General features: G+C 43.5%; 1 protein-coding gene across 2 annotated transcripts in view; it reads left to right on the forward strand.

Annotated features, from left to right (window-relative positions):
• Nucleotides 1-780: 780 nt before the first annotated feature.
• The window catches only part of rasal3 (RAS protein activator like 3), an 82,796-nt gene continuing 60,685 nt past the window's right edge, over nt 781-22,891 (forward strand). Inside the window, exons 1-3 of one of the 2 annotated variants that reach the window (XM_028822957.2) lie at nt 781-1,656; nt 4,333-4,454; nt 9,696-9,780. In XM_028822957.2, the coding sequence (XP_028678790.1) occupies nt 1,059-1,656; nt 4,333-4,454; nt 9,696-9,780 (805 nt within the window). In that variant the 5' untranslated portion in view covers nt 781-1,058. Of the gene's footprint in view, nt 1,657-4,332; nt 4,455-9,695; nt 9,781-22,584; nt 22,824-22,891 lie in introns of those variants that run through there. The other variant, XM_028822958.2, reaches the window with a different exon arrangement.

A 22,891-nucleotide genomic window follows, 5' to 3' on the forward strand; every position in this document is an offset into this window, starting at 1 on the left:
GGACAGATAAATGGCCTCTGTCTGCATTTACCCACAAGTCATTTACTACTTTAACGAGTGCAGTTTCTGTACTGTGATTTGTTCTGAAACCCGACTGAAACTTATCAAGAATAGCAGATTTATTCAAGTGGTCATTTAGCTGCATAATGACTGCCTTCTCTAGGATTTTACGAATTTTAAGAAAGGCAGATTAGAAATAGGTCTAAAATTTTCAAATGCAGAGGAGTCGAGATATTTTTTTTGAGCAGGGGTTTAACTACAGCAGTCTTAGGACAGTCTGGGAAGACCCCCATATCTAATGACGAGTTTACTATGTCAAGAATACTATCAATTAGCACGTCAGATACTTCTTTGAAAAAAAACTTGTTGGTATTGGGCCGAGGACGCAGGTGGAGGGTCTCAGATGAGAAATTATGTTAAGAAGAAGGAGTGAAGATCAGTGGCATCTGCCTAGGTGGGCCTATTTCACTATTGTACTGACATCCTGTTAGTCTCCTGTGCACCATTTCTGATGGGCTTGTGAAAAGCATGATGTGTAACTGCATGTGAGCTAAGAAAACATAATGGTGATGTACATCCTGATTATTTTGCACTGCCGCAATGTGATGATGATGCAAGAAAAAAAAAAGTGTAAGAAGACACTGCGGTTTCTAAAGAGCAACATCCTAAATCGTTGAGGGCAACTCGCACGGCTTCTGCTGCTCTCTGATTGGCTACTTTGAGAAACCAGATCCTGCTCTGTTTCCTGTTGTAAAAATTAAAAAGGTAGAAAAACAATTTAAAAAGAAAAAAAAAATTGTAACTGCAGACGCCACAGACAGAGCACAGGCTGCAGTTTTTTTTAGCTAACAACGAAGAAGACTTGAATATCTGTCAATCAAGGAAGTGAAAGATGCTGGCAGACAAAAAGACGAAGAGATAAAACTTGTGAGTAGAAAGATAAAAAAGTAAGAAATAAAAGAAAGAAAATACGAAAGACTTTATCCAATCCAGCAAAGTTTAACATTAAGGGGGCAGCCCAGTGGGGCTGACGTGAAACGACCGCCTACGAAACAGACATGGGCACGACTTCTGATGCAGAGTTAGTGGAGAACGACATGCAGAACTCTGAATCTTCCAACTCACCGATCAAGATACCTATGGGCTCTTCAGTCTCCAGTGAGGATGACTCCCCACTCAAAACCTACAAGTGGCACACGGGCATGAAGCAGGCTATTGAAGGGTTAAGATCTGAAGGGTCAGCTGGGGACAAGGAGGCCCACAAGGGAGCCAGCAAGTGGAGCAAGATGAGCAACTGGCGCAAGGCCTTCAGTGAGGAAGCTGCAGCTGGTGAGCATATCTCAGCCAAACGCTTTAAAGACTCACCAAAGAAAGTGGATGACCTCCATGGTGTAAAGACCACTGCGGATGAAAAACCGCCTCGCAAATCACCATTCAGGCGAGCGCTGTCAGAACCACCGGGCTCTATGAGAATGGCTCTGACCAAGGTCAATGAGCAGCCTGTGGGAGCCACAGAAGTGCAACAGAGTCCCACCGAAAGGTCCAATCACAAAACAGCGGTCTTCCGAAAGTACTTTAGGTCAGTCTCTCAGAGGTTCAAGAAGCCCAGAGCTGCTGAAAAGAAGGAAACCCCACAAAAAGAAGATGTAATGAAAGGTAAGGGCAGCATGATGTCTTTCCCCTGGCATGCCAAAATGAATGAATATAATATTGTGTGTCAGTACATGGCAAAGCAAATAATATGTGGAATAATATGAAAAAGAGCAACCCATAATAAATGCAGCTGCAAGAATTTTGGCCAACAGGTGGCACTGCTTGCTATACAGAATATTGATGGGTACTGTGCTCAAATAGAAAATTAAATTCTGAAAATAAATGGTAAAAAAGCAGTTTCTGAATTAGTTCATTGCTAAAAGGCATGTTATAGATAAATAAACCAGCCAATACCAGACAGTTAGGTGTGACAGTTTGTTCAGGTACCTTCAAATCACACTTATTCTTCAGATTGTTGGAATTGCAGCACAATAGATTGTATTCATATGCATGCAGGTTGGGTGAAGTTTGGGGGTCTTTGCAAGTCAACTCATAATGCTTGCTGGTATACTCATTAGATGCCCATGATATATCGCAAAGGACTTAGAGGGTGGGCGGCACGGTTGCGCTGCTGCCTCGCAGTAAGTAGACCCAGTTTCATCTTCCCGGGTCCTCCCTGCGTGGAGTCTGCATGTCCTCCCTGTGTCTGTGTGGGTTTCCTCCCACAGTCCAAAGACATGCAGGTTAGGTGGATTGGCAATCCTAAATTGTCCCTAGTGTGTGTGCTTGGTGTGTGGGTGTGCCCTGCGGTGGGCTGGCACCCTGCCCGGGGATTTGTTCCTGCCTTGTGCCCTATGTTGGCTGGGACTGGCTCCAGCAGGCCCTGTGACCCTGTAGTTAGAATGTAGCGGTTGGAAAATGACTGACTGACTGACTGACTTAGAGGGTCATAGATATCACCAATTATATAGCCATACAATGGATATTAAGACGTTGCTAATTAGACCTAATAGAAAATCAGTCATTACATAACTCGATGGCAAAGCATTTATGTACATCTAAGGAATTTCAGAAGTCTAAGCAGCCTTGGCCTTCTGCAACTAGGATCTGCACTTTTTAAGAAAGAGCTCATGAGAATGACTGATTTTTTTTAAACCACCATTAGACTATTATCTCAATCAAATTAATTTTGATTAGGGATAACTCATCCAAGCAACTATAGGCCAGAAAGCTTAACATGCATCACAGGAAAATTAATGGAAGGAATTATTAAGGATGAGATTGAGAAACACCTGGCAAGGACAAGAGTTTAACTGAACAGTCACTGAGGGGTCAGAAGAGGGAGGTCGTGTTTTACTAACAGGCTGGAATTCTATGAGGAGGCAACAAAAGGATTTGATCAAAGTGGAGCAGATGAGATTATTGATCTGGACTTTCAGAAAGCATTTGATAAGGTGCCACATGAGAGGGTGGGCATCAAATTAAAAGAAATGGCAGTTCAGGGTGATGTTTTTAGATGTGTACAGAATTGGCTCTGACACAAGGAAAGAGAGGGTGATGGTGCAAGGGACCTCATCGGAAATGGGTGACGTTAAGAGTGGTGACCAGCAGGTGGCAGTGCTAGGCCACTGCTATTTTTAATATTTATAAATGATTTAGATAGGAATATAAGTAACAAGCTGGTTAAGTTTGCAGATGATACCAAGATAGGTGGATGGGCAGATAATTTGGAATCCTTTATATCATCACAGAATGACTGCGGTGGGCTGGCACCCTGTCCGGGGTTTGTTTCCTGCCTTGCGCCCTGTGTTGGCTGGGATTGGCTCCAGCAGACCCCTGTGACTGTGTAGTTAGGATAAAGCAGGTTGGATAATGGATGGATGGATCACAGAAGGACCTGGATAGCATACAGGCTTGGGCAGATTTGTGGCAGATTATATTTAATGTCAGTAAATGTAAAGAATTACACATAGGAATTAAAAATGTTAGGTTTGAATACACAATGGGCGATCGGAAAATCGAGAGTCCACCTTATGAGAAGGATTTAGAAGTCATAGTGGACTCTAAGCCATCGACTTCCAGACAGTGTTCAGAGGCCATTAAGAAGGCTAACAGAATGTCAGGTTATATAGCGCCTTGATGTGTGCAGCACAAGTCACAGGAGGTTCTGCTCCAGCTTTATAACACACTGGTGAGGCCTCATCTTGAGTACTGTGTGCAGTTTGGGTCTCCAGGCTACAAAAAGGACATAACAGCACTAGAGGGGTCCAGAGAAGAGCGACTAGGCTGATTCAGGGCTACAGGGGATGAATTAGGAGGAAAGATTAAAAGAGCTGAGCCTTTACAGGATAAGCAAAAGAAGATTAAGAGGTGACATGACTGAAGTGTTTAAAATTATGAAGGGAATTAGTCCAGTGGATTGAGACTGTTATTTTAAAATGAGTTCATCAAGAACACGGGGACACAGTTGGAAACTTGTTAAGGGTAAATTTCACACAAACATTAGGAAGTTTTTCTTTACACAAAGAACGATAGACACTTGGAATAAGCGACCAAGTAGTGTGGTAGACAGTACGACATTAGGGACTTTCAAAACTCGACTTGATGTTTTTTTGGAAAAAATAAGTGGATAGGACTGGCGAGCTTTGTTGGGCTGAATGGCCTGTTCTCGTCAATCTTTATATTGCACGCTGCTGAAAATTTCTGCCCACAGGAAGATGGGATGCAAATCTCAGGAGCTTGGCCTGAAACCAGATGGTGCCACAACTGACTGTATTTGCTTTGGTTTATTTTTTGCAGAATCCCAGGATATTCAGCTCTCTCCCCCACCCTCATGGGCACCCCCACAAGAAGTGCCAGTGTGGGACATTAACAACTGTACCCTTCATGATGGGTGCATGATTATCTCCCGTGACGATGAGGTAAATGTCATTTTTTTTGTAATGGAGCCCTGTACTTGACCATGTTATAATTTGAACATGAACCTGAGCTAATAAATTTGAGGTTCTTCAGTTTGTGACAGACACCAAATGCTGGGTGGCACGAGTGAGAGTGTGACCTATTGGATATTCTGCAAAAATAATAAATGTTTTGCTGTCATTGTGTTAAGAATCATAGTTCACTGGCAGGAGCGACATATTTGAGGGTTACATACATTCATAAATACACAGTACATATATATAAATATATATCAGGAAATTTGATTCTTCCACCCAATGTACTTAAGTTTACTTTTATTTATTTACCGATTGATTGATTGGATGTATTATCTGTCCTTTAAGTCTGTAGTCTTTTTTTTTACTTTCTCCTATACAAATTACTGTATAGTGAAAGTATTGCAATCGTCCAAAAATTCGATTTTGAGATATTGATGAATATCGATGTTTTAGATCTCCCTGAGTCTGAAAATACCATTTTTGGAATTATGTCTGTGTGTGTGTGTGTGTGTGTGTGTGATAACTTCAGTACGCTTTCACTTCGGTCAACCAAATTTTGCATACAAGTATTAGATACAAAACGTAGATATCTTTCAACTTTTGGGCTATTTCCGCTAATCAGAACTGGTACTTTACCTTTTATTCATGCAGCTGCAGAGTCCGATTTATTCAATTCTACTTTAATAATAATTGTTCAATATATTTTTAATTTGATTTGTTGTTGATTGTTCTTTAATGCAGATAATATAAAAATATAATCAATGTCTTGCAGTTAACTCCTCAAATATCCATCCCCATATCTGAGTATACGAGAAAGTCTATGGGAGACCTCTGAGGATTTTTATGTTTATGCTGATGTATGCTTTTCTAATTTCCCCCATAGGATTAATGGAGTTTATCTGAACTAATGTAATATATATACAGTGTATACACACACACAAACACATAAATAAATATATATATATATACAGGTGCTGGTCATAAAATTAGAATATCATGACAAAGTTGATTTATTTCAGTAATTCCATTCAAAAAGTGAAACTTGTATATTAGATTCATTCATTACACACAGACTGATGTATTTCAAATGTTTATTTCTTTTAATGTTGATGAGTATAACTGACAACTAATGAAAGTCCCAAATTCAGTATCTCGGAAAATTAGAATACAGTAATCCCTCCTCCATCACGGGGGTTGCGTTCCAGAGCCACCCGCGAAATAAGAAAATCCGCGAAGTAGAAACCATATGTTTATATGGTTATTTTTATATTGTCATGCTTGGGTCACAGATTTGCGCAGAAACACAGGAGGTTGTAGAGAGACAGGAACGTTATTCAAACACTGCAAACAAACATTTGTCTCTTTTTCAAAAGTTTAAACTGTGCTCCATGACAAGACAGAGATGACAGTTCAGTCTCACAATTAAAAGAATGCAAACATATCTTCCTCTTCAAAGGAGCAAACAAATCAGTAGGGCTGTTTGGCTTTTAAGTATGCGAAGCACCGCGGCACAAAGCTGTTGAAGGCGGCAGCTCACACCTCCTCCGTCAGGAGCAGAGAGAGAGAGAGAGAGAGAGACAGATAAAAAAATCAATACGTGCCCTTTGAGCTTTTAAGTATGCGAAGCACCGTGTAGCATGTCGTTTCAGGAAGCAGCTGCACAAAAGATAGCAACGTGAAGATAATCTTTCAGCATTTTTAGACGAGCGTCCGTATCGTCTAGGTGTGCGAACAGCCCCCCTGCTCAATCCCCCTACGTCAGGATCAGAGAAAGTCAGCGCAAGAGAGACAGAGAAAAGTAAGCTGGGTAGCTTCTCAGCCATCTGCCAATAGTGTCCCTTGTATGAAATCAACTGGGCAAACCAACTGAGGAAGCATGTACCAGAAATTAAAAGACCCATTGTCCTCAGAAACCCGCGAAGCAGCGAAAAATCCGCGATATATATTTAAATATGCTTACATATAAAATCCGCGATGGAGTGAAGCCGCGAAAGGCGAAGCGCGATATAGCGAGGGATTACTGTATTGTGAAAAGGTTGAATATTGAAGACACCTGGTGCCACACTCTGATCAGCTAATTAACTCAAAAGCCTTTAAATGGTCTCTCAGTCGAGTTCTGTAGGCTACACAATCATGGAGAAGACTGCTGACTTGACAGTTGTCCAAAAGACGACCATTGACACCTTGCACAAGGAGGGCAAGACACAAAAGGTCATTGCTAAAGAGGCTGGCTGTTCACAGAGCTCTGTGTCCAAGCACATTAATAGAGAGGCGAAGGGAAGGACAAGATGTGGTAGAAAAAAGTGGACAAGCAATAGGGATAACCGCACCCTGGAGAGGATTGTGAAACAAAAGCCATTCAAAAATGTGGGGGAGATTCACAAAGAGTGGACTGCAGCTGGAGTCAGTGCTTCAAGAACCGCCACGCACAGATGTATGCAAGACGTGGGTTTCAGCTGTCGCAGTCCTTGTGTCAAGCCACTCTTGAACAAGAGACAGTGTCAGAAGTGTCTTGCCTGGGCTAAAGACAAAAAGGACTGGACTGCTGCTTTCTGATGAAAGTAAATTTTGCATTTCCTTTGGAATTCAAGGTCCCAGAGTCTGGAGGAAGAGAGGAGAGGCACAGAATCCACGGTGCGTGAGGTCCAGTGTAAAGTTTCCACAGTCAGTGATGGTTTGGGGTGGCATGTCATCTGCTGGTGTTGGTCCATTGTGTTTTCTGAGGTCCAAGGTCAACGCAGCCGTCTACCAGGAAGTTTTAGAGCACTTCATGCTTCCTGCTGCTGACGAACTTTATGGAGACGCAGATTTCATTTTCCAACAGGACCTGGCAAGTGCACACAGTTCCAAAGCTACCAGTACTTGGTTTAAAGACCATGGTATCTCTGTTCTTGATTGGCCAGCAAACTCGCCTGACCTTAACCCCATAGAAAATCTATGGGGTATTGTGAAGAGGAAGATGCAATACGCCAGACACAACAATTCAGAAGAGCTGAAGGCCACTATCAGAGCAACATGTGCTCTCCTAACACCTGAGCAGTGCCACAGACTGATCGACTCCATGCCACGCCGCATTGCTGCAGTAATCCAGGCCAAAGGAGCCCCAACTAAATATTGAGTGCTGTACATGCTCATACTTTTCATGTTCATACCTTTCAGTTGGCCAACATTTCTAAAAATCCTTTTTTTGCATTGGTCTTAATTGATATTCTAATTTTCCGAGATACTGAATTTTGGACTTTCATTAGTTGTCAGTTATAATCATCAACATTAAAAGAAATAAACATTTGAAATACATCAGTCTGTGTGTAATGAATGAATCTAATATACAAGTTTCACTTTTTGAATGGAATTACTGAAATAAATCAACTTTGTCATGATATTCTAATTTTATGACCAGCACCTGTATATATTCATGGCATTTGTAGTCTGAATCACAATCTGATTGTATGGGTGGTTACCTACCAGGTAACGCTTGTGGTTGGTCAGCAAGTCGGCTAACATCCGCCACGGTGCTGAAGTCCGAGGTTCGATTCCCAAGAGGGAGAGCAGTGAGTGTGTACGCCTGATGAGCCCAGAATTAGGGCGAAACATGTGTTGCGTACTCTTTGCATTATTTGACAGTAAAACTATTTTCAACCATATATATATATATATATATATATATATATATATATAGTGGGGCGGCACGGTGGCGCAGTGGTAGCACTGCTGCCTCGCAGTTAGGAGACCCGGGTTCGCTTCCCGGGTCCACCCTGCGTGGAGTTTGCATGTTCTCCCCGTGTCTGCGTGGGTTTCCTCCGGGCGCTCCGGTTTCCTCCCACGGTCCAAAGACATGCAGGTTAGGTGGATTGGTGATTCTAAATTGACCCTAGTGTGTGCTTGGTGTGTGGGTGTGTTTGTGTGTGTCCTGCGGTGGGTTGGCACCCTGCCCGGGATTGGTTCCCTGCCTTGTGCCCTGTGTTGGCTGGGATTGGCTCCAGCAGACCCCCGTGACCCTGTGTTCGGATTCAGCGGGTTGGAAAATGGATGAATGGATGGATATATATAGTGTGGCAGGAGGCTGGGGTTCAGACCCAGCCAGGATGCCTGGAAGGACCGGGAGGCGGATTATACATACTCTGGGCCACTAAGGGGCCACCTCCCTGGATAGGGTGGGGACCACGAAGACAGAACATGGAGGCTCAAACCCATTGGGGCCCGTGGCCACCGCCAGGGGGCGCCCCGAGCCTCAAAGAGACGGGATAACTGCACTTCTGCCACACCTGGGAAGGTGGATGGAGGAACTTCCAGGGATGCCCAGAGTGTTTCCGCCACACCAGGAAGTGCTGCCAGAAGGACATCAGCAAGCACCTGGAGCACATCCGGGTGATTATAAAAGGGGCCGCCTTCCTACAGTCGGGGAGCCAGAGTCAGGTGCTGGAGGAGGACAAAGCTCCAGCGAGAGGAAGAATGGCGGCCCATGGACGTTTGAAGGCCCGTGTGAGGGTGACTGGTGCGGGAGCACTGTGTGCTGTGCAGGACTGTGTTGGGGAATTTAAAAAAACTGTGTGTTTTATAGTACTGCCGGTGTCTGTCTGATGGTGTTCGGGCTACCTCTCACAATATATATAAATGCACACACACACACATATATATATATACTAGCGGCTGGGAGCCCGATTGAATCGGGCTACAAATTCTACGTTTGTGAAGTCAATACTTTCTCTGCAAAGAATGATTTGTTTTTTTAAGTCCCTGAAATGATTTTGTTCTAATATATAGATTTGAGCAAATTTTGGTGTTTCACCCTCTCCGGGGTGCATTATTGGCCATGTATTCTGTAACAATATGGACCATGGCCTGGAGGCAGGGATATTTGTGTGCCCATGGATGCACAGATTAATGCACTGTTGTACTTTCTGATATTTTCCAAGAAGTGCTTGGAGTTTGGGTCTAAATATGTCACCAGGTTCTTAAACCTGTCAGGGTATCTGTAAGGGTTAATTCGAACTCGACCTTTATGGCAGCAATTGTATTCTCCACCTTGCACTATCAAATTATATATAAGGATATATATAAGTATTTACTGTATATGTATATTTTAGATGATATTAATACAAATGTGAGTATTCACAACTTCAGTGCTGAGCTTTGACAGCAGAAATACTTCCCGTCTTCTTATTTAAAGGTCTTTTCTGAAACGTACCTTCAGATGCCTCACTCTCCTTTTCTTCTTTTCTGCAGCCCGTCTATCGCACTCGGAACCGAATAAGTAGCTGCGTGTCCGAGGGCAGCCTTCACAACCTGGCCGGCAGTCGCGGCAATCTTGGTAAGTAGCACGGTACGGTCCTGGGTATCTAAAGGGAGCAGACAGCAGGCGGGAGGACCGTGGGGACGGGGGTGTGTGTGTCGCTGATGAGTCGAGCACGGGTATCATTTTTAAATGTCCAGAGATCACAGAGTTCTTCATAACATTTTCGACTCTCATAAATGATCATTTTTTTTACTTAATGTCAAAGTGAAGAATAAACTAGCTTCATATATCTGTCTTCACATAAACTATATGAAGATTTGGAAACGGTTGTTTGTGTATTTACTAACCAAGCTGCACAGCACTGCCTACTACATAACACTCACTCCACACGCCACGCATTGAGCAACTCTCTTTTACAGTGCGCGCCAAAATAACGCGCCTAATCTAAGCCAATCACACGCAGACACTGAAAATTCGAGAAGTTTCCATCTGAATTGTGGACAGTTTTATATTTAAGCCTTTGATCCGCGGACTTCAAGTGCAGACCCTACGGAGCGCATGCGCGGGACTTTATTGGCGAATGCAGAAAGAGGACACGGGCAGAGGGGGACACAAAGGTGGAGGCACAGAGTTTTTGCAAGCTTGGTTACACTCTAAGAAAAAGCCGCCGGGGTCAAGAGATGTTTGTAAATTTTAAGAGATCTTCTTGTTTGACTAAAAGCCAGCAAAGACAGGTACTTTTAAGCCTGTACTTGGTGAGAAGTGCATTTGTGCAAAGTTTTTAATTAGATTCAGTTTTTTTTAATCGTGCCTCTTATAAGAGAATGTGGCTGTAATCTCTCTGCCAAAAATGTAAGGCAAGGTACAGTATCTCTGGCCAAGCGGAAGGAAGGTACACTCCAACGTCAAACGTCGGCACTGTATCTGATCGTGTTCTGCTCTGAGGGGAGAGCGTCCCCCATGTGGGGAGAAAAACACGTGGCTCTGATATCTGCTAATGAGCAGGTTCCCTCTAAAACACACGTAGCTGTGAACTCTCTCTAAAAAAAAGTCAAACGTTACTCTTTACAAGTCTGTAGATACTAATGTCTGCTGAACAAACTGGTGTCGCTAGTTCCAGGTACGCTCCAACACGCGGTGAGAGCAGTGATGGGTCGTTCTTGAACGATTCGTTCATTTTGAACGAATCTTTAACGTGACTCGGGAAGAACGAGTCGTCTCGTGGGAGTGATTCGCAATGCAAAATCATAGTGACAGAAATTGACAGACCTTTTTTATTTATAAGAAAATGCGTTTTAGATATTTTTGATAATTTTATGATAATTTCTAAATATGATCCAACATACAACAAATGGAATTTTACGTTAGTATTTGACTGAGGTACTGAGCCGGTAAGTGGTCACGTGACAACAGAACGAACATTTACATTATTTAGCAGACGCTCTTATCCAGAGTGACTTACAACAGTGTTTGTTAGTTTTTTCGCATACCCCTTGGGGTCAGAGCGCAGGGTCAGCCATTGTACAGCGCCCCCTGGAGCAATTACAGGTTAAGGGCCTTGCTCAAGGGCCCAGCAGAGTAGGATCTCTTTTGGCAGTGACAGGGATTCGAACCGGCAACCTTCGGGATACCAGCGCAGATCCTTAGCCTCAGAGCCACCACTCCGCCCGACTCGAACGACTCGAAAGAATTGAACTAATCAGTTCTGTTTCCGGCTCAGACTGCATACTAGGTTAAGCTTATGGGGCTGTCACGTGATGAACGAACGACTCGAACCCGAAAACTTGTCAGATAAGAGGCGAGGTGAGCGAATCATAGACTAAAGCAGGCATGCGCAACCTTTCCGCTATTGACGGCCGCACTACAGACTTTTTACTTTAATAACGGCCGCCAGTAAGTCCAAGTAAACTTAATAATGTTTTATGATTTATGTAAAAATTTACAGATTACACATTAAAACAGAGTATGATATATGTGACAATATTCAATTTACTGGTCTACATATGTAAAAAAATGTCTACGAAACGTCATATAGGACAAAAAACCTTTACAGCAATTGTTTCTCCCAGGAAATGCGGAGTAAGCTCGAGAGTCCCTAGGCCTCGATGAATATATAAAGGGCAACATTTTGGTCAACATACCGACCCGGCTAAGGAAGGTTCTGCGGTGTTTGAGATTCTACACTTGCAGGAGTCTAGAGACCCCAGAGTCCAAATCGGCTTTCGGCGTCACCATACCGACCCGGCCGACAAAGATTCCGCGGCGTTGAGACCCCTTACTCGCTGGAGTCCAGAGACCCTACACCTGCACGGCCGCCATTACGTACACTTTAATATACACGTCCACGGCCGCCAAAGTCCTTGCCCACGGCCGCAGGTTGCGCACAGCTGGACTAAAGACCCAGGTAAACAATGAATTAATATTTTCTGTTTTTTTATAGCATTATAGTTTTGTCTTGTTTGTAGTGTGATCAACATTTGTGTAAGCAGTAGATGTGTTAGGGAGGTAACAGGTAACATTTTAATTATATTTTGCTAAAATGAACGAAATGACTCGAAAAAGGATTTGTTCATTTTGCTGAACGAGACTCAAAGGTCCGAGTCGGTAAAATGATCCGAACTTCCCATCACTAGGTGAGAGGTAGAGGGACTCGAATGGAGGCTGGCACGTGAGTGAGGAGGGCCCTGCCTGGCAGCCTACTCCTGAGGTCCCGCTTCCCCCTCCCCTAAGCCCCGCAGCCTGTCTCTCGATTTCGTGCAAATAAATCGGTGCCACAACCGAACTATGATATTTAGCGCGATGAGAGAAGTCACAAAACCAACCAGAATGTCCAAGCAAATTATAGAAAAAAAAACCGATCTAAATCCGTTAAGTAGTTCTCTCTTGAAAAGCGGACAGATAGACAGATAGATGTTGGATTTTATACATAGAGTGATGTAGAAATACAGTGTGCATAGTTCTGCCTTAACACTTAAGTCTCTTTTGTTATTTTCCGGTTGGTTCAACTTTTCCACTTCGTGAACTGTAACCTTCCTATTCCATCTTCTTCTTTCGGCTGCTCCCGTTAGGCGTCGCCACATCATTTTCCATATCTTCCTGTCCTCATCATCTTGTTCTGTCACCCCCATCACCTGCATGTCCTCTCTCACCACATCCATAAACTTCATCTTAGGCCTTCCTCTTCTCCTCTTCCCTGGCAGCTCTATCCTTAGCACCCTTCTCTCATTATACCCTTCATCTCTCCTCTGCACATCTCCAAACCAACGCAATCTCGCCTCTCTGACTTTGTCTCCCAACCGTACCACCTGAGCTGACCCTCTAATGTCCTCATTTCTAATCCTGTCCATCCTCGTCACACTCAATGCAAATCTTAACATCTTTAACTCTGCCACCTCCAGCTCTGTCTCCTGCTTTCTGGTCAGTGCCACCATCTCCAACCCATATAACACAGCTGGTCTCACTACCGTCCTGTAGACCTTCCCTTTCTAATAAAAGTAAATCTATAAAAAATAATCTGTTAAAAAAATTCTGTGACAAGAACACTGGGACATAGAAGAAAATTGTTAAGGGCAGATTTAACACAATTGTTTTTTCTTCATTCAAAGAACCATAGACACTGTGAGAACTGGTCCGAAAACCGTCAGACAGACACAAGTATAAGTATAAAACACACATGTTTATTTACTAAGAGTCACCGCACACACAGAGTGCTTCCAGCACCAAACAACCCCAACCATGGGCATCTCCAACGTCCGTGGGCCGCCTTTCTTTCTCCTGTCGCTGAGACGTCATCCACCTCCAGCTCCCGGCTCTCGCTCCCTGACTGTAGGAAGGCGGCCCCTTTTTATTGTCACCCGGATGTGCTCCAGGTGCTTGTTGATGAGCTTCCTGCGGCACTTCCTGGTGTGGCGAAAGTGCCACATGAGCACCCAGAAGCATTCCGGGCGTCCCTGGAAGGTCCTTCCTCCACCTTCCCAGGTGTGGCGGAAGTGCAGATCTCCCAGGCTTCATGAAGCTCAGGGCGCCCCCCTGGTGGCGGCCACGGGCCCCAGTGGGTTTGAGCCTCCTTGTTCCGTCCCCATGGGCCCCTCTTTATCCAGGGCGGTTGCCCCCTCGTGGCCTAGGGCAGGGGTGGGCAGATTCAGTCCTGGAGGGCCGCAGTGGTTGCAGGTTTTTGTTCCAACCCAGTTGCTTAATTAAAAACCAATCCTTGTCAATTATTTAATTGCATGGCTTGCTAGCACTTTAACTCTGCCATGTCAGGACATTCTCATATCCTAGATTTATTTTCCTTTCTAAGGATATCATCCAAATGATTTGAAGTCTAAAACAGATGAGTAATTCTCAGTGCTTCACTTTTTTCTCTTCACTTTCCTTCCAAGTATTTAATTAAACCAACTAGTGCATGATAAATACACACAGGTGTAAATGAAAACAAGCTAAATGGAGAAATGCTGGTCTCTTTCGTCATTTGCATGTTATTGCTAATTAGGAGCAATTAAAAACCAAGAATACAGCTGTTTAAGACTAAAATAAGCAATAAGGGTTCAAAATCTTAACGAGCGAGACAACTAAAGTGAAGCTGAAGTGTTACTTGAGCAATAAGGGCTTCTTATTAAGCAATTGGGTTGGAGCAAAAACCTGCAGCCACTGCGGCCCTCCAGGACTGAATCTGCCCACCCCTGGCCTAGGGGATGTATAGACCTCCTTCCAGGCGTCCTGACTGAGTCTGCCCCCTAGCCTTCTGCCACAACACATATAATAAATTACGGAGTAGTGTAATTGAGAGGAGGATTTAAGGGCCCTTAGATCTTGTGTATTGTCTATTTCAGTGTACTGCCATTCCGTGTGTTTTGTCAGTGGAGCCTTAGGAGGCAGGGCCACCCTAACATCACTTCTTCTGAGGCCTCACTCTGGCTGTTTAAGGCCATTGCTGAGTAAGCTTAGATCAGGAGATCATTGCGCTTGTGTTGGAGAATTTGTATTACTATTTTTTTGTTTGATTTCTTGGATTTTGTGACTTTCTGCCATTTGTTTTTAAGGATTACATCTTCTGGATTGTGATTTGGAATTTGTTTGCTTAGGATTGCCTTTTTGGAAATAAAATAATTGTTACAAAATGTAGCAAATGCCCCATAAGCTGAGGGGGTGACTGTAAACCCTTGGCTTGGGTACAAATGGGCAAACAATGAATCTTTATATAATGGTCAAAAGAGCAAAAATCCGCAAAAAAGGATTTGGCTGAAAGGCATAGCACCTCTTTACTATAAACAAGGAATGCTTACCAACACCTTAACTTCCTCAGACGTCTGAAGAAAGCCTTGATGTGTCCATTTATGCTCCCCATGTATTGTGAATCAGAGTTGAGTGAGTGATACAACCAATTTACACATGCCGGGGTCTACTAGTTACGAATTCCAAAATCAATTTGGGGATCATAGCACTAATATACCAGTTTTAGAAGCTTGATGATCAGTGTTGATAGTAAACCAGCGTTAAACTCAAAGCTGTAGTCTCTCAACAGTACCCTCGCATAGCAGTTTTTATTATGTAAGTGTGCCAAGGTGGTATAAAGTGAAGGGGAGAGGACTTTGGTCTGATGATATGCAAGCCTGTGGTGCTCCATCCTGCTTGGAATATTACATTTAATGTTTTTCAGCACTAACACATTATTATTTAGCATTTAATCGCAATGTGAATGAGTGCCACCAGTCTGTAGTCACTGATGCAGACCACTTGTTCTTTTCATAGGGAAAAGGTTAGTTATTGTTATTTGAGAGCAGGTGGAGACTATAAATTCTCTCAGTGTGTGTTCTTTATATTTATTATATGTTGTAATGTGTACAGGAAAGTAGTCCAGGGTACACAGACAAAAGCAGTGGGGTAACCCCTTTTAATTTGAGCAAAAACATTAGGCTATAGTAACCGTAGTTAAGAAAGCAAAGTGGCTTCAGTCAACCTTCACACAAATACAGAGTAGCAAAAGAGTCAGAGCTAAGACCTTCTCAAGTGCAAGGTCAATGTGTGACCCCAACGTCTGGAAGTAGCTTTAATAGTTTCTGAGCCGGAAAAGAAGAATCCTTGTCAGGGCGTTGTGGGCATTGGTAGGCGTTCTCCTTGAGTGGCTTCTCGATGCTATGGGTGAAAGAGAAGATGTTGTTAGTGTCAGCGCCACCTCCCTTCCTGGGCTGGGAATGCAAGGACTATGTAGTTCGTGGAAATGTTCTTCCTCAAAGTAAGAATAATGACTGACTTTCATGAATTTTTAAGTAAACTATGGTTATAATTACAGATAGATGATTCAAACTTTGTATAGATATTGTGACGGGTGCTATATAGGCGTCCGACCCGACACAGACTGACAACAGAGGCACAGGTAAAAATAAAAACAAAAGATTTATTTTCTTCTGCTGGGGATCACGTCTTTGCCGTGTCCCTCAGCTACAGCACAGTCCCACAAAGCATCACACCAAACAAATCAAAAATATTCTTCTTCCTCCACTCCTCCCAGGCAGCTTCATCCTCCTCCTCCTGACTCTGGTACCTGGAATAGTGGCTGCAGGCTCTTCTTATAGCCCACCCGGAAGTGCTTCAGGTGATAATTAACCTAATTCAGGCTGCACTTCCAGGTGTGGCTGCATTCCCACCCACAGGGGCTCATTAAGCCGTGCAGCTCCCCCTGGTGGTGGCCATGAAACTGTTTTCAATATCCATCCATCCATAATCCAACCCGCTGTATCCTAACACAGGGTCACGGGGGTCTGCGAAAAAAAAAAAAAGCATTTTGTTGGGGGGCGGCACGGTGGCGCAGTGGGTAGCAGTTAGGAGACCCGGGTTCGCTTCCCAGGTCCTCCCTGCGTGGAGTTTGCATGTTCTCCCCATGTCTGCGTGGGTTTCCTCCCACAGTCCAAAGACATGCAGGTTAGGTACATTGGCGATCCTAAATTGTCCCCAGTGTGTTCTTGGTGTGCAGGTGTGTGTGCCTTGTGTGCTTGCGCCCTGCCCAGGGTTTGTTTCCTGCCTTGCGCCCTGTGTTGGCTGGGATTAGCTGCAGCAGACCCCCGTGACCCTGTAGTTAGGATATAGCGGGTTGGAAAATGGATGGATGGATGGATGGATGGATAAAATTTGTTGCAATAAATTGCTATAGGTAAAACTGCATTCAACTACATTTAATTATGAAAATGATGGCAGACATAAAAAATAAAAAATCATAAAATTAAATGTATTACCAGGAACACGACAGGGACGTAGCAGCTTATTGTTCCCTTTACATCTTTATATTTATATGTTCAATGTTTACACGTTATTGTTGAACTGATGATGTATAAATTAAAATACAATTAATAATTGTTATTGAAATAATATGCGTTATATTGAAAACAGTTTCATGGCCACCACCAGGGGGAGCTGCACTGCTTAGCGAGTCCCTGTGGGCGGGAATGCAGCCACACCCGGAAGTGCAGCCTGAATTAGGTTAATTATCACCTGAAGCACTTCCGGGTGGGCTATAAGAAGAGCCTGCAGCCACTACTCGAGGCGCCAGAGTCGGGAGGAGGAGGACGAAGCTGCCCGGGAGGAGTGGAGGAAGAAGAATATTTTTGATTTGTTTGGTGTGCTGCTTTGTGGGACTGTGCTGTAGCTGATGGATACGGGAAAGACGTGATCCCCAGCAGAAGAAAATAAATCTTTTGTTTTTATTTCTACCTGTGCCTCCATTGTCAGTCTGTGTCGGGTTGGTGCCAATATAGCGCCCGTCACAATATCTATACAAAATTTGAATCATCTATCTGTAATTATAACCATAGTTTACTTAAAAATTCATGAAAGTCAGTCAGTCAGTCAGTCATTATCCAACCTGCTATATCCCAACACAGGGTCAAGGGGGTCTGCTGGAGCCAGCACAGTGTGCAAGGAACAAACCCCCGGGCAGGGCGCCAGCTCACCGCAGGGCACACACACCCAGCACACACTAAGGACAATTTAGGGTCGCCAATACACCTAACCTGCATGTCTTTGGACTGCGGGAGGAAACCCACGCAGACACAGGGAGAACATGTAAACTCCACACAGGGAGGACCCGGGAAGCAAACCCAGGTCTTCGTACTGCGAGGCAGCAGTGCTACCACTGCGCCACTGTGCCACCCAATTCATGAAAGTATTCAGTTAAAGTGCCAATTCCGGTTGCCGGAAGTGGCCCAAACGTTGATAGGATTCCTTACTTTTGACATAAAGCAGGTGTACAAAAACCGAGGTCAAAGCGTTTACGAGTTATCGTGTTTACACATAGACAGACATAATTTCAAAAACATTTTCGGACTCAGGAGGGTCTAAAACGTCAAGATTCATCAAAATCTCGAGGTCGATTTTTTTCACGATTCCTATATTTTCTCTATACTTTGTATACGAGAAAGTCAAAAGAAACTGTGCAGTTTGCATAAATATTCAATGCCTACATCAGGAAAGCCCTGGGTTTACACAGGTGACAAACCATTGCCTGACGAAGACACAGTTGTCCACATTTCTGGAGAAAAACTCCACAGTTAATGGTTCGTTATCCAGGTGTGAATTTATCTACATGTGAATATGAAGACTAAAGAGATATCTAGAAATGTTTGAGATGAAATATGATTGTGTAAATTAGAATAAGGTTCAAAACAAGAAGTTCACGGTGGGCTGGCGCCCTGCCCGAGGTTTGTTTCCTGCCTTGCGCCCTGTGTTGGCTGGGATTGGCTCCAGCAGACCCCCGTGACCCTGTGTTAGGATATAGCGGGTTGGATAATGACTGACTGACTGACTGACTGACTTAGAGAGTCATAGAAATCACCGATTATATAGCCATACAACGAAAATTAAGATGTTGCTAATTAGCTCAAAATTAGACCTAATAGAAAATCAGTCATTACATAAATTGATGGCAAAGCATTTAAGTATATCTAAGGAAATTCAGAAGTCTAAGCAGCCTTGGCCTCTGCAACTGGGATCTGCACTTTCTAAGAAAGAGCTCATGAGAATGGCTGATTTTTTTTAAACCACCATTAGACTATATTAGCTCAATCAATTTAATTTTGATTAGGGCTAACTAATCCAAGCAACTATAGGCCACTAAGCTTAACGTGCATCACAGGAATATTAATGGAAGGAATTATTAAGGATAAGATTGAGCAACACCTGGCAAGGACAGGACAGTCAGCGTGAGGTCAGAAGAGGGAGGTCGTGTTTTACTAACATGCTGGAATTCTATGAGGAGACAACAAAAGCATACGACCGACGTGGAGCAGATGAGATTATTGATCTGGACTTTCAGAAAGCATTTGATGAGGTGCCACATAAGAGGGTGGGCATCAAATTAAACGAAGTGTCAGTTCAGGGTGATGTTTTTAGATGGGTGCAGAATTGGCTCAGACACAGGAAGCAGAGGGTGACCTCATCGGAATTGGGTGACATTAAAATTGGTGACCAGCAGGGGGCAGTGCTGGGACTGACTGACTGACAAGAAGTTCATTGTTGGTTGAATTATCAAACCACAGGGTAAAACTCTCTAATAAGAAGGCCACCCCTGAAAGTTGTCTGTGCACACAAGAACACTTGTGAGAGAAGTCGCAGAGAGATCAACAATTATATTGAGTTACTGGAGTAAAACTGCACCAGTCAGTCATATCAATAGTTCTACAGGACACTGGGCTTCTTTGGAGAATGGTACAAGGGTAGCCATTATTCAAAATGAACCACATGGAAGCAAATTTGGAGTCACCGAGCTGCAATGTGCAAAACAGGTTTTGTGGTCAGATGAGATAAATATGCAGCTTTTGGCCAAAGTTTAAAAAGGTGTGATGTGAACATTACGCTACATAACATAACAGCTCAGCATGGTGGTGCAGGCGACATTACGCTGGGGGGCCTGCTTTTCATGCAGGTACTGAGTATCTGGATAAAATAAAAGAAAGAATGCATGGTGGAAAATATTCTCAAAATACCACAAAAGAACCTGGTAAAGACTTGGTTGAAACGTCATCTTTCAGCAGCAAAATGATCTAAAAGCCACTTGGCAAAAGTAACCTCAGAGTGGCAAGACCTGAAAGGTTAACATCCAGCAAGGCCTTGGTCACAGTCTGAGAGAATTTTGTGCTGTGTATGAGTGTCACCGGCCTAACCTTAACAACATTCAATATGGGCCAACATTACTTCACAACGGGTGCATGTGTACCCAAAATTCAGAAATTCATATTGCGACTAAAGATAGCTGTACAGAATATTAAAATATAATGTCTCAAAATTTCATATCGCAAAGAACAAATTTTCAATGTAGGTTTTGTCTTTCTGAAACATTAAGGAAATGTCAAAATGTGCCAAAGAAACTAAAAATACAGTAGAACCTCGCTTAACCGACATAAACGGGCCAGCAGAACAGTCGGATAAGCGAAAATGTCAGATGATGGGAGGTGTTAAGAAAAAGCCTATTAAATGTCAAACTATGTTATAATTTTACACATTACGAACATAATACGTAATGTTTTCGGTTCACGAACGTCTCTGAACACGTACATATCGGGTTATGACCAAAAAGTTCGCCAAACTTTTGCATCTGTTCACACACTTGGTATACGAACAAGCCAGTTTCCCTTTCGGTTTGTGCGCGCCGATGATTTCTGCACATGCTCAGTCTCTCCCTGTGCATTCCCTCTGCAGCAAGAGAGAGAGAGAGAGTGAGCGGGAGAGAGACACAGACAGACACGCACGCGCGAGAAAGAGACACACAGGAGAGAGACACATGCGCGCACACACACGCGCGAGAGAAAGAGAGAGACACACACGCGCGCGAGAGTAAGAGAGACACACGCACAGACGCGTGTGAGAGAAAGAGAGACATGCACACACACCCGAGAAAGACACAGGCGCACACAGGCGCGAGCGAGAGAAACACAGGCGTGCGCACACACGCGAGCGGGAGAGACACAGGCGCGCGTACACACACGAGCGAGAGAGACACACGCACACACGCCAGAGAGGGCAGGCCACATAATCCACTGTAATCATGTTTTACAACAAAACAACAGAAAAATTTAACAGAAAAAATGAACTTAGCAACAAAAAAATAGAGTACGCTGATGCTCGCAACTTGCAGTTCTTGTTGCCGATTGATGCGTTTCTTTGGTTTTTTTTTTGTGGTGGGACGTCGGATAATACAGAATGTTGGATAAGCGAAGGTCGAATAAGCGAGACTCTACTGTATAATGAAATAAAGGTTTTTATAGGTAATAGCAAAGAAGGGCATGGGGTTTTGGAAACAAACATGCAATCATTAAGGAACTAAAGCAAAATAAATAAAGACCTTCCTGTGTCTACACCTTTTTCTTTTCTTCCTTCTGGCACATCTCTTCTTTTTCTTCTTCCTTCTCCTGACAGATGATCTCTCAAGCACTGTCCACTCGATGCTAAGTTCACTGGCTTCTTTAAAATCATATCCTGGAGTAGTTCTGAGGTCATGTACAATACGATACAATACAATTTATTTTTGTGTAGCCCAAAATCACACAAGAAGTGCCGCAGTGGGCTTTAACAGGCCCTGCCTCTTGACGGCCCCCCAGCCTTGACTCTCTTAAGAAGACGAGGAAAAGCCCTTGTAGGGAAAAAAATGGAAGAAACCTTGGGAAAGGAAGTTCAAAGTGGGACCCCTTTCCAGGTAGGTTGTGCATGCAGTGGGTGTCAAAAAGAAGGGGGGCAATACAATACAATACACAGAACAGAACAAATCCTCAATACAGTATAAAAAAAAATTACAAGTATGGAGCAGAACTGAACAGTAGATGATATCCCATAATATGATTTGGATTTGTTTAGAGTCCTGGAGACCTCAGTCTTCAAGCTGCCTCCCCCATTTGGCCATTCCACAGCGGAAACAGCCAATCTGATGAAAGGGCCCCTCTACCCGATGATTCCTGCCATCCTCCATTAGAGATGACTTTATCTTAGGCAGGCAGAACAGCTTGGCAGGTGGGCCATGGCACCAAGTGCCACATTTGAGCACCGAGAAGAGAAACAGAACAGGTGAGGGTTAGTAACAAATTAGAACTATCATGTTACTTATGTTTTAGTGCTAATGACTAACAACAGAGATGCAGTCTGCACAGTTCATCAGCAGCAAAGAGTCTGAATACTTAGGACCATGTGATATTTCAGTTTTTCTTTTTTAATAAATCTGCAACAATTTCAAAAATTCTTTTTTTTGTCTGTCAATATGGGGTGCTGTGTGTACATTAATGAGGGAAAAAATTAATTTAAATGATTTTAGCAAATGGCTGTAATATGACAAAGAGTGAAAAACTGAAGGGGGTCTGAATACTTTCCGTACCCACTGTACATAGATGTAGATATTGTGGTGGGGAAAATGAAGAGGCAGGGCAAAGCTAAATGCTTGGGGTGCCAAATGGGTAAAACTCTTTTTTTAATCTGAACAAAAAAATTTTAAAAAAGGGTAACAAAAGAAGCACATTCATACTTTTTAGTTTTTAATTCACTCTGTTTCAACTCAAAGAGGTGCGAGATCGTGTTTTTATCCATATTCATCAATATTAATTGACATTAGAAGTCACCGTCGAGGTCTCTTTTGCGTTATTCTCTTTGGATTTGCCTCAGATCTGAGGTCTGAGTTGTCATCGCCTAATCCGAGATCATTACGTCTAGAGAGTTCAGCAGTTTCTGTGAAATAGAACTTAACACATTGTGCACATCCTTTAGACAAGAAAAAAACAGGTAATTTCCAGTCATTTGAAGGGGGGAAAATCAAGCCCATTTTGAAGACAATACAGGAAATGCTGATGAGAGTGATTAACAGCGGCCTCCCTTAAATACTTCCTCTCGATTTTTATGATAGTGTCACATGGCGTGAGGGGAGCAGTGGGTTCTGAAGGCTTTGCTTTGCACTCTTCACTCTTTAGAGAGGTGACCTCCGTGCACATCACGAGGGGGCATCACAGACACGGTAGATGTGGAAGATGCAGCGCTTTGGAAACATGCCCGCCACGGTGTAGTGATCGAGAAAGAGACATTGCTTTGCAGTGAGGTGTGCCTGGAAGCGATGGGTCTAAAGAGGTGGCTAATATGTGGTGCCCAGCCAGGTAAGGTTTCTGCTGATACGATGATTGGTTTGTGGAGATTGAATTAGAGGGGTCTTTAATCTGCCTTC

The sequence above is a fragment of the Erpetoichthys calabaricus genome, chromosome 17 (genome assembly GCF_900747795.2).
Source record: "Erpetoichthys calabaricus chromosome 17, fErpCal1.3, whole genome shotgun sequence".
Taxonomy (NCBI): Eukaryota; Metazoa; Chordata; class Cladistia; order Polypteriformes; family Polypteridae; genus Erpetoichthys; species Erpetoichthys calabaricus.